Source organism: Daktulosphaira vitifoliae, unplaced genomic scaffold, assembly GCF_025091365.1.
Source record: "Daktulosphaira vitifoliae isolate Bord-2020 unplaced genomic scaffold, ASM2509136v1 Scaffold_3, whole genome shotgun sequence".
NCBI classification, from domain to species: Eukaryota; Metazoa; Arthropoda; class Insecta; order Hemiptera; family Phylloxeridae; genus Daktulosphaira; species Daktulosphaira vitifoliae.
Genome location: NW_026099574.1, coordinates 26168996 through 26184065, shown reverse-complemented (window position 1 = coordinate 26184065; position 15070 = coordinate 26168996). Strand labels below are relative to the sequence as shown.

The 15070-nt window shown below is 27.2% G+C and overlaps 2 protein-coding genes across 2 annotated transcripts; one reads left to right on the top strand and one right to left on the bottom strand.

The window, feature by feature from the left end:
• Nucleotides 1–1013: 1013 nt before the first annotated feature.
• Nucleotides 1014–2452, bottom strand: LOC126902096 (uncharacterized). Its single transcript, XM_050679120.1, has 3 exons — nt 2285–2452; nt 1253–2080; nt 1014–1202 (listed from the first exon to the last, which is right to left on the bottom strand). Exons 1-3 carry the CDS (start codon nt 2450–2452, stop codon nt 1014–1016), a joined length of 1185 nt encoding a protein of 394 aa, XP_050535077.1.
• A 1413-nt stretch (nt 2453–3865) lies between these two features.
• On the top strand, nt 3866–9798 carry LOC126902778 (uncharacterized). Its single transcript, XM_050680383.1, has 6 exons — nt 3866–3975; nt 4067–4121; nt 5689–5721; nt 6213–6242; nt 8824–8970; nt 9719–9798. Exons 1-6 carry the CDS (start codon nt 3973–3975, stop codon nt 9775–9777), a joined length of 327 nt encoding a protein of 108 aa, XP_050536340.1. The 5' UTR covers nt 3866–3972; the 3' UTR covers nt 9778–9798.
• Nucleotides 9799–15070: the final 5272 nt, after the last annotated feature.

The window sequence follows — 15070 nt, the reverse complement described above, 5'->3', positions numbered from 1 at the left end:
TTGTTAACGTTCTAATGACCGACTTTAATTAAAAAAAAAACGCAAACAATATCTATTTCTTAATTTGTAGTTTTATCTCTTTAGAGATAAAACTAATTATTCTAACTGAATTTTGAATGTATTTATCACGAGTCAAGATTTATATTATACTAAGTATAAAGTCTATTATAATTACAAACTTGGTATTAATACTATAATAGGAAATTTGATAAGGCAATTATGTCTCTTTTTCAAAAGCGTATGTAATTTTCATGAAAAAAGTTACACACCTCCAAATTATAGTAGTCATGAAAAGATAGTGTTTTTTTCTGTCCTTTACTCAAGAAGTATCTCAATGTTTAATACCGTAAAATAAGACATGAAAATTCAAATTTTCACAAACTTTAAAATGTTACAGAATATTTACTACTGAATATTAATAAGATATTATTTACCAAAATTTTTCTTAAAATCTACTCTACAAATTTTCTATCTACGAATTTTTTTTTAAATTTTATTTAAAATTTAAAAATAATTAATATTTTTAAAAAAATATAAAAAAATTACTTATTGAGATATAATTATAGACCTAGTTTTAGTTTAGTTTTAGTTATTAGTTAGGTGGACTTAATGCCCATGCACTCAGACCTGTTGGTTCATTGTGCGCAACTCATACCGAATTGTCTTGATTCGGTTTACCCATCTAAGTGTTATCACCGTAATGTTATCACATTATACCTATCATTGTATAAAGGTGGACCATCAAGTCACCCCTATGGATGACCAAAGAGTCCTGTCTTTCCTGCGAAATTAAGTATCTCTCTGGGTCTTAGGTTTTTAATATCTTCTTTTTTAGGAAGAGGTTTATTCAAGTAGTTTGATCTTAGTGTGGACACCTTCACATTCGCACATAATGTGAAATGAGTCATCCTCTTCTATTCTACATTGTCTGCACATTAGTAAGTCCGATACCCCCATTGTGTAAAGATGATTAAGCAAGTGACAATGTCCTGTCAGTAGACCAGTCAAAGTGGTTAATTGGTGTTAGACATGCTACTAAGATCACCCAGCAATAGACCAGGGGTTTTGATAAACAGTTTAGATTGTCTAGGTACTACCAAGTATTTCCAGATTTTCCTGTGTTGTTCTTTGTACCAATTCTTGGGTAGCGCTTTGAGCGATTGCTCAGTGAGTCCTACCACTGGTTCTGGTCCAATATCTTCCTATTTTTGTATACCAGCAGGTTCTGAGCCCCTACCAGTATCGCCATCACCTCTGCTTGGAAAATAGTGGGTATTGTGCCCAATGGCATACTGATATTTATTCGTGGCTTTAAACCCCAAATTCCAACACCTACCTTTCCTGATTTTTTGTATCTAACTGTATATAACACAAATCCTCCTTTTTCAGTCAGGTGGTTAATATTCCATTCATTACGTGTAGTGATCTCCACTTTGTAGGGAATGTTATACTTAAGAACCGGTTTGATATAGTCCAAGGGATATTTCAAAAAGCCCTGGTCTATCTCTTTTAGTATTTTACCATGTTCTGTTGTATTACTCTCCAAAGTGCATATACCTAAGTCGTGGAATCTTAGTGCTGTGGCTTTGGCGTGAGCTTTAACCTCTAGATGCAGAGAAGGCAATCCGATTAGTGTCTCTAATGCGACCGTTGGTGTAGTTCTTAATGCTCCAGTGATGGCCATAGCAGCCATTCTCTGTATGCGACTAAATTCTTTCCTAGCTGTAATGAGTGCTGTTCTGGTCCACCAGACTAGGGCACCGTGCAATATCATAGGTTTAATCACTGATGTGTACAACCAATACATAACTCTTGGTTTAAGACCCCATGTCTTTCCCAGGGCTCTACTGCAAGTCCACAATGTAGTCATTACATTTTTGATTCTTGACTCAACATGTGATTTCCATTTTAGCTTACTATCTAAGATAATACCTAAGTATTTTACTTCCGATTTTAAGCTAAATTCTTGTCCATTTAGAGTAAGAGTGTCAAGACTGTCTAGTCCTATTCTCCTTCTAGTGAACATAACAACCTTTGCTTTATTTGGATTAACAGATAGACCATACTTACTACACCATATCTGTATAGTTTTTAGTCTCTGTTGTGATAAGTCTATAATAATGTCTGGGAATTTACCCATCACTGCTATAACTCAGTCATGCGCATAGACTTGTGTATAACAATATTTGTTTAACTCTCAAATAAGCGAGTCCAATACTAGACACCATAGCAAGGAGGATAGAACCCCGCCTTATGGGCAACCTTGTTTAACACTCTTGATTACTTTGGTATCATTGAGCTGTCCCAAAATTGAGCAATTCTTAAGCATGGATTCTATCCACTTAGTAATAAGTGGTTCTATTCCATGCTGTTGTGCAGATTCACACATAGCATCGAAAGGAGTATTGTCAAAAGCCCCTTCAATGTCCAGGAATATACCTACTGCATACATTTTTCCCTATTTTAGTGGTTAAGCAATGTAGAGCTGTATCAGTAGATTTCCCCGTTTGATACGCATGTTGGTTTTCATGTAAAGGGTTCTCCTTTAGAAGCCACTCCTTGATGTACCTATCAATAAGTTTCTCCATAGTATTAGGAAGAAATGAAGTAAGACTTATGGCCTGTGGGATTTTGCTTCATAATAGTTAGTCCGGTTAGGTTTAGGTATAAACACCACCCTGGCTTTTCGTCAGCTTTCCGGTTGATAACAATAGGCAAGGCATGTCCTAAATATTTTTCATTTTTGCAATAATTATAGAGCATAGTTAGGTCCTTACCTAGGTCGGTGACCTCATATGGTAGGTATACTGAAGCTACATAATATTTTTACCATTACTTGGTGTTACTTCATTAATAGTCAAGATAGATTAAGTATCAAGCTGGCTTTAATTTTATTATTAACCAAAGTACAAATTCATGGTTTATCTGCTTGTTTATGAAACAGTTTAAAATTCCTTAGATTTAGCCCCTTAATCTGGTTACCATTTATCCATGGCTTCTGAATAGGTGTTATTTGTAAGGGTGTTGTGAGCCTCTCAGTTATGGTCCTTAGTAATACACTGCTGGCCCCCTTACTGTGATGCAGTAAGTTTTAAACGCTCTAAGGGTCTAAGTTTTAAACGCTCGATTTGTCAGCTACTGCTCCCAGTTGATCTTGCGACTCATGGTCTGCATATGTTGACGTTGCTGCCTCTTTGCTAATTCACCAAGTGTTCCGTTGTTCACATTGAGACCTTAAAGTACAACGATTCTTCTGAAAAGAATCTCCAGTTCACACTTGTTCCGATAGGATGTCCGTAGGGTCCCTGTTCGTACCAAGTTCGTTATTTTGTGGTGTTTGTATGTTTTTATCCATATAGTTCCCACGAGTAATCGAAAAATAAAGGTTCATCTCAGTACAGCAGAGCTCGATACTGTGATAAGCCTGTATACTCTATGGTGCGCCAGGTGCCATAGAGGATCCCAATGATCACTTTACCTTTCGGCTAACTACCCTATGACAACTTAGCAACCCTTTCACTTGGTATGGCTGAGTACTTTAATTTTAAAAGATAATATCTTCAACTGGAATAAAGTCGGGTTCTTTTAACGTATATATCATCAAATTCGGTCCAGTATGAGCTAAGAATTTTTATTGGAAGACATAAAAAAATATCATGGTTGTGTATATTAATACATTTTTAGTTTCACATTGAAGCTAAAAGACTGTCAACAAAATTTTTATAAATTACGTATATTATTTTATTGGTGATAATATTAAGTTCACATTGATTTATGTAAAACTATTATTTTATCATATAATTATAGTAACATTTTATTGCAACTGGATAAACATATCATATCAACTATTATTATAGTCACTTTGAAATAACTATAAAAAATCTTTAATAAAACTCTAATTACATTAAATTCTTCTTAAAAATTTATTTGTAGTATTCTAAACTATAATTTTTTATCTTTCAACAAATCGTAATGGTAAATATAATAATTTGAAAAATACAAATTTTAAAATTGAATATTTTACTAGAGTCAATCTTACTTTTAACTTAAATCTTTTATTTTTCAGAAATTATTTTCTTTAATCTTCTCTTCAACTATTGTATTTATGGTTATTCATAACGGTAATAAATAAATAATTTATGTAAAGAGTGATTATTTTTTCATTGATCACTTTACTAATAGAAAAATATCTATAATATCGAAAATTTTACTTTTGAATACTTTTATTTGCTGTAGTAATTCAAAATAAAATAAAAAGATATAAATCTAAAGGATTTGTTACTATTTTAATATTAAAATGTAAAAATAATGATCTTTTGTGAAAGGGGTAACGGAGTAGAGCACTAGTGAATTATACGTATATTTAATTGTAAATAATTCCATTGGGGTCGTCGTACGAAGGTTTAAAAATAATAAGGTATTAAAATAATGAGATTATTCGATTGGTATGTTAAATTATAAGGATATGGTTTCATGTGTATTAAGTAACCCCGAGTAGCATGTGCAATAACACAACCTGTCTCCAAATACTTCTTTGCCTTGAATAGTGCCACAACAGCACAAATGCTTCGCTCTTAATATACAATAAGATAATATTAATTACTTATATATTTATATTAATGATTTCGACTGATCATATAACCTTATTATTTAAAAACAATTAATACTTTTCTTGTAATTAAAATCTATGACAGAGGTCATAAATGCAGAGAAGAGCGTAAACCTGAAAAGTAGTGTCGCGAGAGATCGGAGTTTACTATTGAGTCTTAGCCTTTTTCCTTTATACATAAGATAGACCCAATTTCTTTTTGGTAATCTTGATTGATATAGTGCTCAATTTGACTGTTTTATTATTATCATATGTATTAATTATAACATGATAATTAATACTTAGTTAGCTGTTACCTAAAAACATGTATGTATAAAATGTCGCATGATTTTAGTGATACTATTTTCTTATCAACATAATATATAGTACACATTTTATAATATTGTGATTTTTGTTATGTATATATGAATTATTTAAGAATAATTCTTACTTTATTTATTAAGAATTATTACTAAAAAGTAAATTGTGTAGATATTATATCATTAATATTTTTCATATTTAAAAAAAATAAATAAAAAATGATCTAATTAATACTAATGACTGAATAATAACAACAATTGGATTAGCATTTCGGAAGTTACTAAATATTCAAAGAAATGGCTGGCGGTGAGCACGAGTTTTCATAATCTTGTCATGACATATTTTTAGACCGCTCACTTTCCGCCTAGCTTTACAAATGTTAATCAATTCCGAAATACTATTCCAATAGTTGTTATTGGACAGTCATTCTCTTAAATATATCATTATCTAATAAATAAGCTAGTTAATTACGTATATTACTATTTGAACAGATAAAGTCTATACCCTTATAAGTTATAGGAGATTAACATAAAAAATACTTTATGATTGATACATTGAAAAAAACATAAACCAAAAGAAACAAAAAAAAAATTCAATATTTTTAATCTTTGATTAACTTAATGGTTCATGATAAATTAATCACCCTGTAAAACAAAATTATAGCATTTTTTCAAAAATATAATAATGCATTACAAATGATTTACATTAAGAAATAAATAAAAATATCATATGTAACTCTATGAATTTACTATAATTATTAGTTGTATATATTTTTCTAGATCATAACATGTCAATGAGTAGAGCCACGCCAAGTAAGTTGAATGTATCACACATTCCGTTAAAATTCAATAGAAAAATTATCTTAATATTATTATAAATTTAATTACCAAACAACTGCTCAAATCTATTTTTTATGTACCGTTATTTTTTAAAAGGTTAGAAAGTTTAAAGTTAAGGAAAACAATATAAAAATATTTCCTCTGTATTTCATTAGGATCTGAAATCTTTATTTAACGTACATAAAATTATTTTTATAAAATATAATTTTTTTACAAATATCTTTAAATATATTAATAATATTTAATATATTTTTATATATTGATAACTAATATCTTGAATCTAGATATTAATCTTTGATTAATTAAGTAGTCCATGATTAATGATAAATCTATATAACAAAATTATAGCATTTTTTTTAAGAGTATAAAATACATTACAAATGATTTACATTATAAAAAAACTTAAAGAGTCAAATGGAACTTTATGAGTTAAATATAATTATTACACGTATATATATTTCTAGATCATAATATACCAACGATTAAACCCATAAGTAAGTTGAATATATCATACATTCTTTTAAAAAGCAAATAATAAAATAAACTATGTATTATTACAAGATTAGTTACTGAACAACAATTACTCAAATTTATTTTTTTAGCATCGTTATTTTTTGAACATGACATTTTTTAAAAAGTCAGTAAAAACATATAAAAACATTTTCTCTATATTTCATTAGGTTCTGAAACCTTTATTTTGCGTAGATAAAATTATTCAATAATTAATTTTTTTTTGCAATTATCTTTAAATATATTAATAATATTTTATATACATTGTTACTTAAAATAAAATTTTAAACAGATGTATTTTTTGAACATTAATTATTTGAAAGGTGTTTTGAAAATTTCCGAAGGTGGTGCCAAAAATTAGTAAAATGAATATTAATAATTATAACAATTGTTATAGTTTATTTAACAAGAACATATATTTATAATATTCAACATATATTCAAATTGAAACTTGAAATTTTTAACTTTATTTTTCTTAATTTTCATGTTATTTAGCATCTAATAATTATTGGATGCTAATGAAAATTTGTATTGATGTATCTAATACATCAATACAAATTTAAATTTACTTTCTTTTGTTTGAAATTCTATATTGTTGTAACACATTTCAACCTATCACCTATGGCTTCATAACGCAGTTTTATTAATATCGTTGATACCAAAGATGGTGTTAAAATTGAAATATTATTATATTAATGTGATGACAACAAATATCTATCTTATATTTAATAAATTTTACTCTTTACCCGTTTTCTATTTTAATAAATAAATGTTTAATATATTTTTGTTAAACTGGTTCTGAAGAAATGCTTTTTGTGCACAATACTTATCGAGACCGGCATAGTCGGGTACTTCGGCCATAATCTGTAACCTATCCGTAAAGACGCTATTTTTAAATTTTTTATACTTTTTATATAAATATGTTAAAATCTACATTTCTTTTAGAATAACACCATTTAACTGTTTTATTCATTAATCAAAAGGCATTAATAATTGCTCATCTTCATTATTAATGTGTGAATCAAATAATGTATTACAGAACTTTAAAATATTTCAACATCCATTATCCTCCAAAATTTCAATATGGTAATTTTTATTAACGAGCTTAAGTTTTTTATCCATAAAAGTGGTTTTTTACCAATTCTAGATACTTTGGTATTTTTTTTATGGGTTTTTTTAAATATTTATTTATTGAAAAACACTATTTAATCAATAAAGAAAGTAGATTGTATCTAACCCATCCCAACCCAACCTGACATGCTTATAGAATATTATAAAACATTCACGTACATGTGTATTTCATATTGCCTATCTTTCGTGATGAATCTCGAATATTTTACATGTAGTATGGTTAAATGTCGTATGGCGATAGCCTTTGAGTTTTACCTGTTACTGGATATGTCGTTGTTTGTATATAGTGACTATCGAATGTTTCGAGTTCTGTTGTACTATTTGTTTGATAGTTTCAGTGTAATTTTTTCTTACTTTGTTCTTCTATGTTAGATTATGTTCGATTAGTGACTCGTTTTATGTTGATTTAACACTGTTGAGTTGTTTTCTTTGGTTGAAGTTTTTTGTTGTATTATATAATGGTTAACGCTATCTTATAGAAGTTGTTTGCCTTTGAGATTTATTTTAAAATGAAGTGAGCTAAGAAGTTTGCTATAAAAAAAAAATAATTGAATAGTATGCGAAGTCCGAGATCTAAAGTTATTGTTCGTTCAAACAGTTCGTACTGTTCTTTATTTATAACTCCTCCCACGTTACATATCCACTTTATGTATCGAATTGCTTGTTACACAATAATTACTTGTCTTAAAATTGTTTTAAAATCATTTTTATCAGAAAAGTGCTATAAACTGGCTATTTTTAAATTTTAAAAAAAAATGTATTATTTATATTATTAAAAACAAAAAATAAAAATATTATTTAACGTAAACTAAGTATCCATAAATTACAATAAAATGTTAATTGTATCAAAAGTTATAAATGTTATCAGTTTGACCTGTTCCACTCTATATATTACCGAAAAAAATTATTATATAACTTGTATTGTCATAAATATTTTTATTTAAAAAATATTAATTTTAGCGTATGTATATATGGAAAATGATTAAAAAAATTTTCCGGAAAGGCTAATGATATGTTTTAAAATTTATTTTTATACAACGTACAATTTTTTGAGGATTAGAGAAACCTTTGGGAGCAAGCCTTAACCTCACCTAGTTATTACAACAAGCGATCCGTTTTGATTAAAAAATTATTTTCCATTTTATTATCTTTTGATAATTATACATTGTAAAATTATGTATTATAAACAACAAGTTGCTATGACAAGTTCTTTTGGTCATTTTAGGTAAATTTTTAATAGGGTTATACTTCTGTAATATGATAATCAGAAAACCATGTTACAAAAATTTTTCTCGGAAATAATTGAAAAAATAAAACAATGTTTTAAAAAAAAATTTCAATTATAAATTTATACAATCAATTATGTTATCTCACATAAAAATCAATGTTAAATTTTATTGTCTTAACTGTAAATTTTTCATACATATGTTTAAGAGCGATGCACACAGTGTAATTCAGAGAAACCAGTTACTCCGTTTTTCGTTAATTGCACACATGAGTATTGTTTAAAGTGTGTATTAGAATTTAGAATAAGCGGATATAGTTGTATTGTAAAGGACTGTCATGGAAATTTTCCCGAAGGTATTTATTCTATTATTATCTATTAATAAATAATAATTATAATATTCTCAATTTTATCTTATTATATCAAATTTTTTTTTATGTTGAACCATATACTAATATAATATACTGAGTGTTCAGTAAGTTTGGAAACAGTTAAATTGTTACAAACAATGAGTGCAATAGAAATTCGTTTCCTTATTTACTGAACACCCTGTATATTAAAATATTGAAAAATTAATCAATGCCGAAAAAATTACTCAACAATGTCCGATTTTCAAATTTTTTTTTTTAATTGAAAGAACTCCATGACGTTATTCTAGGTAAATTTTTACAAAGATAACAACATTTTTTTAGCACACGTAAGAGTTTAAAAATATTTTCAAAATCGTTTATTGTCGCCAGCGTTTTTCGATTATAATCTGAAATTTTTATTAGGTCTGCGCAAAGACATTCTATTTTTATCTGTATGAATTTGGTTTCAAATATCTATATCTAATCTATATGAGTTTTTGTTTATCTTTCTCCAATAAAATCCAACACAAATAATTTATAAAATTAACTAATATTATAAATAACACAATTTACATATATAGGATTTTTTACAAAAAAAATATTATTTTTTTAAACACTTAATAAAACATTCTAAATATTGACCGCTTAACACAATATAGCACTAAATATTTTAAAATAATTATCCAAAGATAATTATATTTTAATATAGTTATATATTTTAATAAATAATTGTATTTTTATATATGTTTTTTAGGAAAGCGTTTATGTAAGTATATTTTTGAAATATATTGTCAAAATAATAGTTTAAATTAAAAAAAATTGAGATTCCAAAGAAATCTTCTGGTAATGTGATCAAGAACTTTAAATTAAAAATTAATATCCTTTCTATATGTGTTGATGTGAGTGGCTTCTAGAAAAAGAATTTTAAATTCGAATTTTATCTACCTTTGTTCAACCTAAAAATATAAAATGTTATACGAATTTCTAAAATTATTTTTGTTTAGTTTTAACAATTAAAGGTCAATAATATTGCTATTTAGATAAAAAAAAATGTACAAAATTCTCAAAAATTTAAAAATTTAATATTTTTTATAAATTTTTATCGAAGAAATGAATAATTTATATTAAGTCGTACTCATAATTTTTTTGAAGGATATTTAGTAGAACAAGGGAATTTTTTTCCAAATTTTGAGAGTAATATCTGCAACTAATTATGATTGAGATATTTTGACCTATCGTTGAGTGAAATTGGATCAGTATGATCTCAGCAGATTGTAGTGATAAACACATCAACAATTAATACATTCTCAGCTTCACATCGACACTAAAATCAAATATTTAATGCATATCCAATAATATTACCATGTACATTTTCTAAGTAGAATCCAAAATAATTGTATAATACATTTATTTACATTTTATTTAAAGATAAATGTATGAACTGTAAGAAAGTTGTATCAAAAATGGAACCCTGCATTAGAGTTCGTTTTTGTGCTGACTGTGATCAAAAAGTTTATAATGGAGAAATTTCAGGATCGGACATTGAAAAAATAATTTCAGATTATGATAAAGCTAAAGAAAAAGAATGGAAAGGTTATCATTATCAATAAAATATTATTTCATAAAATAGATTTAATTATTTGTACTATAAACACTAAGCTGGTTCAAACCTATAGTGTAAAATTTATTCTCAGATATTAGATTACAGCACTCCGTAATTTTTTTAACTTAGTATAAAAAACTTGTACTTTGAAAATTTAGAGTTGATCAACCAATTCCTTCCCATTGGGATGGAACCCATTAGGATTGAAGTTTGACCAAAGAGGTTGTTACACGGTTTTTTACATTTATTTTGAGTACTATAACATTATATTAGATAGCGCTAAAATGTATAAAGTAAAAGTTGTTTAAATTTTCAATAAAAAAAATATTCACAAATTTTTTTATAAATACATTATTACTCTAGAAATTTAGAAAAATGTAATTTATTTTTTAAATTCTGTAAAATTGCTATTTTTAAATTATCTAGCATTTATTTACTAGATTGTAAAAAAAGTTAATGTTTGGATATTTTATAAGTCCGTGATATAAAATTTTGATTTTTAAAGAATACTTGGAAAGTTAGTGCTGGTATCACCCGTCCCTCACTTTAAAAAAAAAATGTTTAATAATTATTTCTGTAAAAATATAACGTCAGCATTAAACAAATTGTAAATTAAAATTAAAATTGTATTTGGGTCGTTAGACTCAAACACTGCTCATTTGATTGGAACAAGGTCACACTATCAATGCATAAAAAATTAAGAAAAATGTTTTTAATGAGGAAAATTAATAGATTATTGGTAGCGGCAGAATTCCTAAATTTAACTCACGATTTTAATTGAAGTATTTTGGACATTTCTTTATGCAAATGAACACTATAAATTACATTTTAATAGTATAATATATGTTATCATTCGTGAAGTGTTATCATTCGTCGAAAATAAAGTAAAAGATAATTTAACACGAAATGACTATAAAGAATTTATAAAGATATTATCATTTATTCAGTTATTATCATTTGAAGAAGAATATCAACACCAAATAGAATCTTATTAAAGCACCAAAATCCATTATTCAAGGTGTACGTAAAAACCATTTACTGTCTAAAAATGCATTTGTTTACACATCAATTTAAACTAACTTCCTAGAAATTTTTTTTTACTTTATTATTACATAATACGTACAGCAATGTTTCACTTGTAATTATTTAAATTATTGAATTTATTTTAGAATTTTTTAATTTAAGTCGTTAAAAATAATTGAAAACAGTTACCTAGTTATAATAAGCAAAATTTCAAAGCATCGGCAGAAAAGTACATTTTGTTGATTTATTTAGAGTAACATAATATATTTATACAACGTTTTTAAATAATTATGACTTCATTATCATTTTTACATTTTTATTATACTTTAAATTTAGCATAGATTATACATTTTCTACGTGTAATAAAGACCATTAATACTTATTTAATAACTTTTAACATTTAACTATTTAACAAAATTAGTATCTTGGAATACATTATGTAAATATCTTTTTTATTGGAAAATTTTTGGGCTAACTATAATAGTATTTGATATAAAGGCGAATAACTGTATAACGACCCTCTTTGGTTAAACTTCAACTCCAATGAGGCACGGGAAGGAATTGGTTTATCAAGTACAAATTATTATTTTTACATTTTTATTATACTTTAAATTTAAAATAGATAATACAAATCCTACGTGTATTAACGACCATTATTACATTAATACATCTTTAATATTCCAAATATTCTTTAAAAATCAAAATTTACGTAACGGAGTATTCAGATATTAATTAACTTTCCTTGTTTACAAAGATGTAAACGAAAATATTTAATTTTATTAGTTAATCATATACAGGTAATTTTTTTTTATAACCCAATCAATTGTTATGATAAAAAAATATTGTGCTTATATAGATATTATTTTAATGCAACATTAATTAACCAAGTCCTTAACAATAAATAAATAACCCATTTCTTATTAATTCTAATTTTATACAAGTAATTTATAGAAATATTCATAAATAAGCAAGTGAAATAATAGTCGGAGAAATTTTTTATATATAAATTACACATCTCACCAAAATTCGTGGTCAAGGATTCTTATTATATTATATAACAAGGATAAAAACGCTTTTCCGGGAAAATTACTTAGTGTGTTCCGAATTTCAAAAATTTTCTTATTTTCAATGAAAGTACTTGGTCACGAGACTCCGGGGAATTTATTATCGGAAAATATTTGCCGCTCGCCCTCAAAAGTTTTAAAATTTTTACCGTTTTGAGAAAAACGCTCGATGAGGCCAGTGATTTACGACTTCAGGTTTGAAATATTCACTAGCCCCAAGCACATTTCTAAAATATCATAAAAAAATTTATTTAATCCGTTCATTTTTATCGTTTACAATTTCTTTTTTTTAAGCCCACGCGCATGTTTTGAATAATAGTGTCGATTCATTTTTGTGCATATGTATATTTTGACACTTAACTAGTAGAAAATGAACTTTTAAGTCAATTTAATTTTGGTCACAATTTGAATATTTGTAAAATAACTGTTTTTTACATAAAATGTAATAAAAATAAATACCCCTTAATTATATTTATAGTATCATGATGATAATGTTGCTAATTTCGAAATCATTCTATAGTGTTTAACCTTTGATATGGAATTTTGATGTTTTTTAAAAAAGGTAAAACTGAACTTTTCTCTATTGCTCTATTCTATTAATATTAGCCACTCAAAATAATCATATTATAATTCAAATATTTTTTCGTTTTATATATTTCTTGATTTTTTAATTACTATTACTATTATTAATTATTATTTTTTTAATTTATCCCTTAGAACTTATAAGGGTGTTAACTTTTTTTTAAATAATAATATACATATTGAACTAGCATATAAAATAAAAGATGATCTAATTAAAAAAATGACTAGTCCAAAATAATTTTTAATCCATTATTTGGGAAGTTATTAACATTTTTAAATACGGAATGGTGGAATAGTGCGGCAGAGTATTGCGTTATGAAAAAAATAACTTAAACCACACTTTACTGTGCCACTATTTTGAAACAGTTATAGCTTCTGAAATAATAAATCAAAAGTTATTAAATCGACCAAGTTAAAAATGTATGTTGCAATTAAACAAATTAAGTTGACATCCTTATTACGCATACGAGATGAATTAAAAAATATAATTATATTAAAAAAACTGAAAAAAGATGGGATACGCGATAACACGTGGCTCGTGGAATGTTATAAACTAACATACAAACATACATACAAGTGAAACTAATACAAGCGTGTTAAAAAAGCGAAATGATCTTAAAATGGATTAACGTTACGGATATGAAGTTTAATGAGTCAAAGCTCTTATTTATTATATTTTAATGTCGAAAAAATATTTTGAATTATAGGGTTGTATGCGCATAATAGAAAAATATATTTATCCGCTTTAAATTCATTTCGTTTTATTACGTGATGTTTTTTTTTAATTTATATAATTATTCCATAAATATAAGCACTGTCACAGTGATCTGGATTATGAGAGCATGGAACAAAAATAATGAAGGATGCGCAGGTACTCCAAGGTTATAAATTAGCGACATTTTTTCCAACGCCTTCCTTTCATACCTTCAGCACATACAACGACCTTAGTAATAGAGATATATTCAAATAATGATAGCTAAAAACTGACACAATGGATGTTAAATAATATAATATGCATAATAAATTTAATTTATATACAATGTTCAGTAAGTAAAGAAACGGGTTTCTATAGTTCTCATTGTTTGAAACAATTGACCCGTTTCCTTACTTACTGAACACTCTATATACAATTGTTTCTTCCTCAGAATCGGTTAAGGACACCTCGCGTTTTCATCCCCTTCATCGCCATTTAATATTATACATTAATGGAAGTGGGATAGCCTCACCAGACATTAGTTGAGATTACTAAGTAGGGTTCAAAATTGAGATTTCGGGGGGATATAAAGGGGGACTCATATTAAATATCGTGACGAGATCAGTTCGGATGTACCGTTTATCGAGGAATAGCTGAGAAAAATATTCATACCGCTAGGAGCATCTGTTAACGAGATATAAGCGATCTTATGTAAATTATCCAAAACTAACGTTCAAGGTTACGTGAATGTGCCATAGCGGCGGCGGCGGTATCGGTAGCAGTGACATTGATCACCGGCGACATCGGATGGTGGTGGCGATTTAATAGGTTTCAAGTTATGTTGTGTTAAAGCCTTCATTCGCATGGCCAAGGGAGCCTTAGCCTCTCTCACAGAGTAGAATAAAGACAACTGAGATTTCATCCCGTCCTCCTACTTCTCTGCCACTTAATAGTACAAAATAATAGGAGAGGGAGTACCCTCATAAGACATTGCGTAGAGTTTACGAGAGAGCTTGTTTATTTTACATAAGGTTTTATGAAGGGATACCCGTAAGTTTAATTTAAGTTTAAATAAGCGTCCTTGTCTACATCGGAGTCCCCCTCTCAACTTTTAGGGTTAAATAGGGAGGCGGTCGCCAA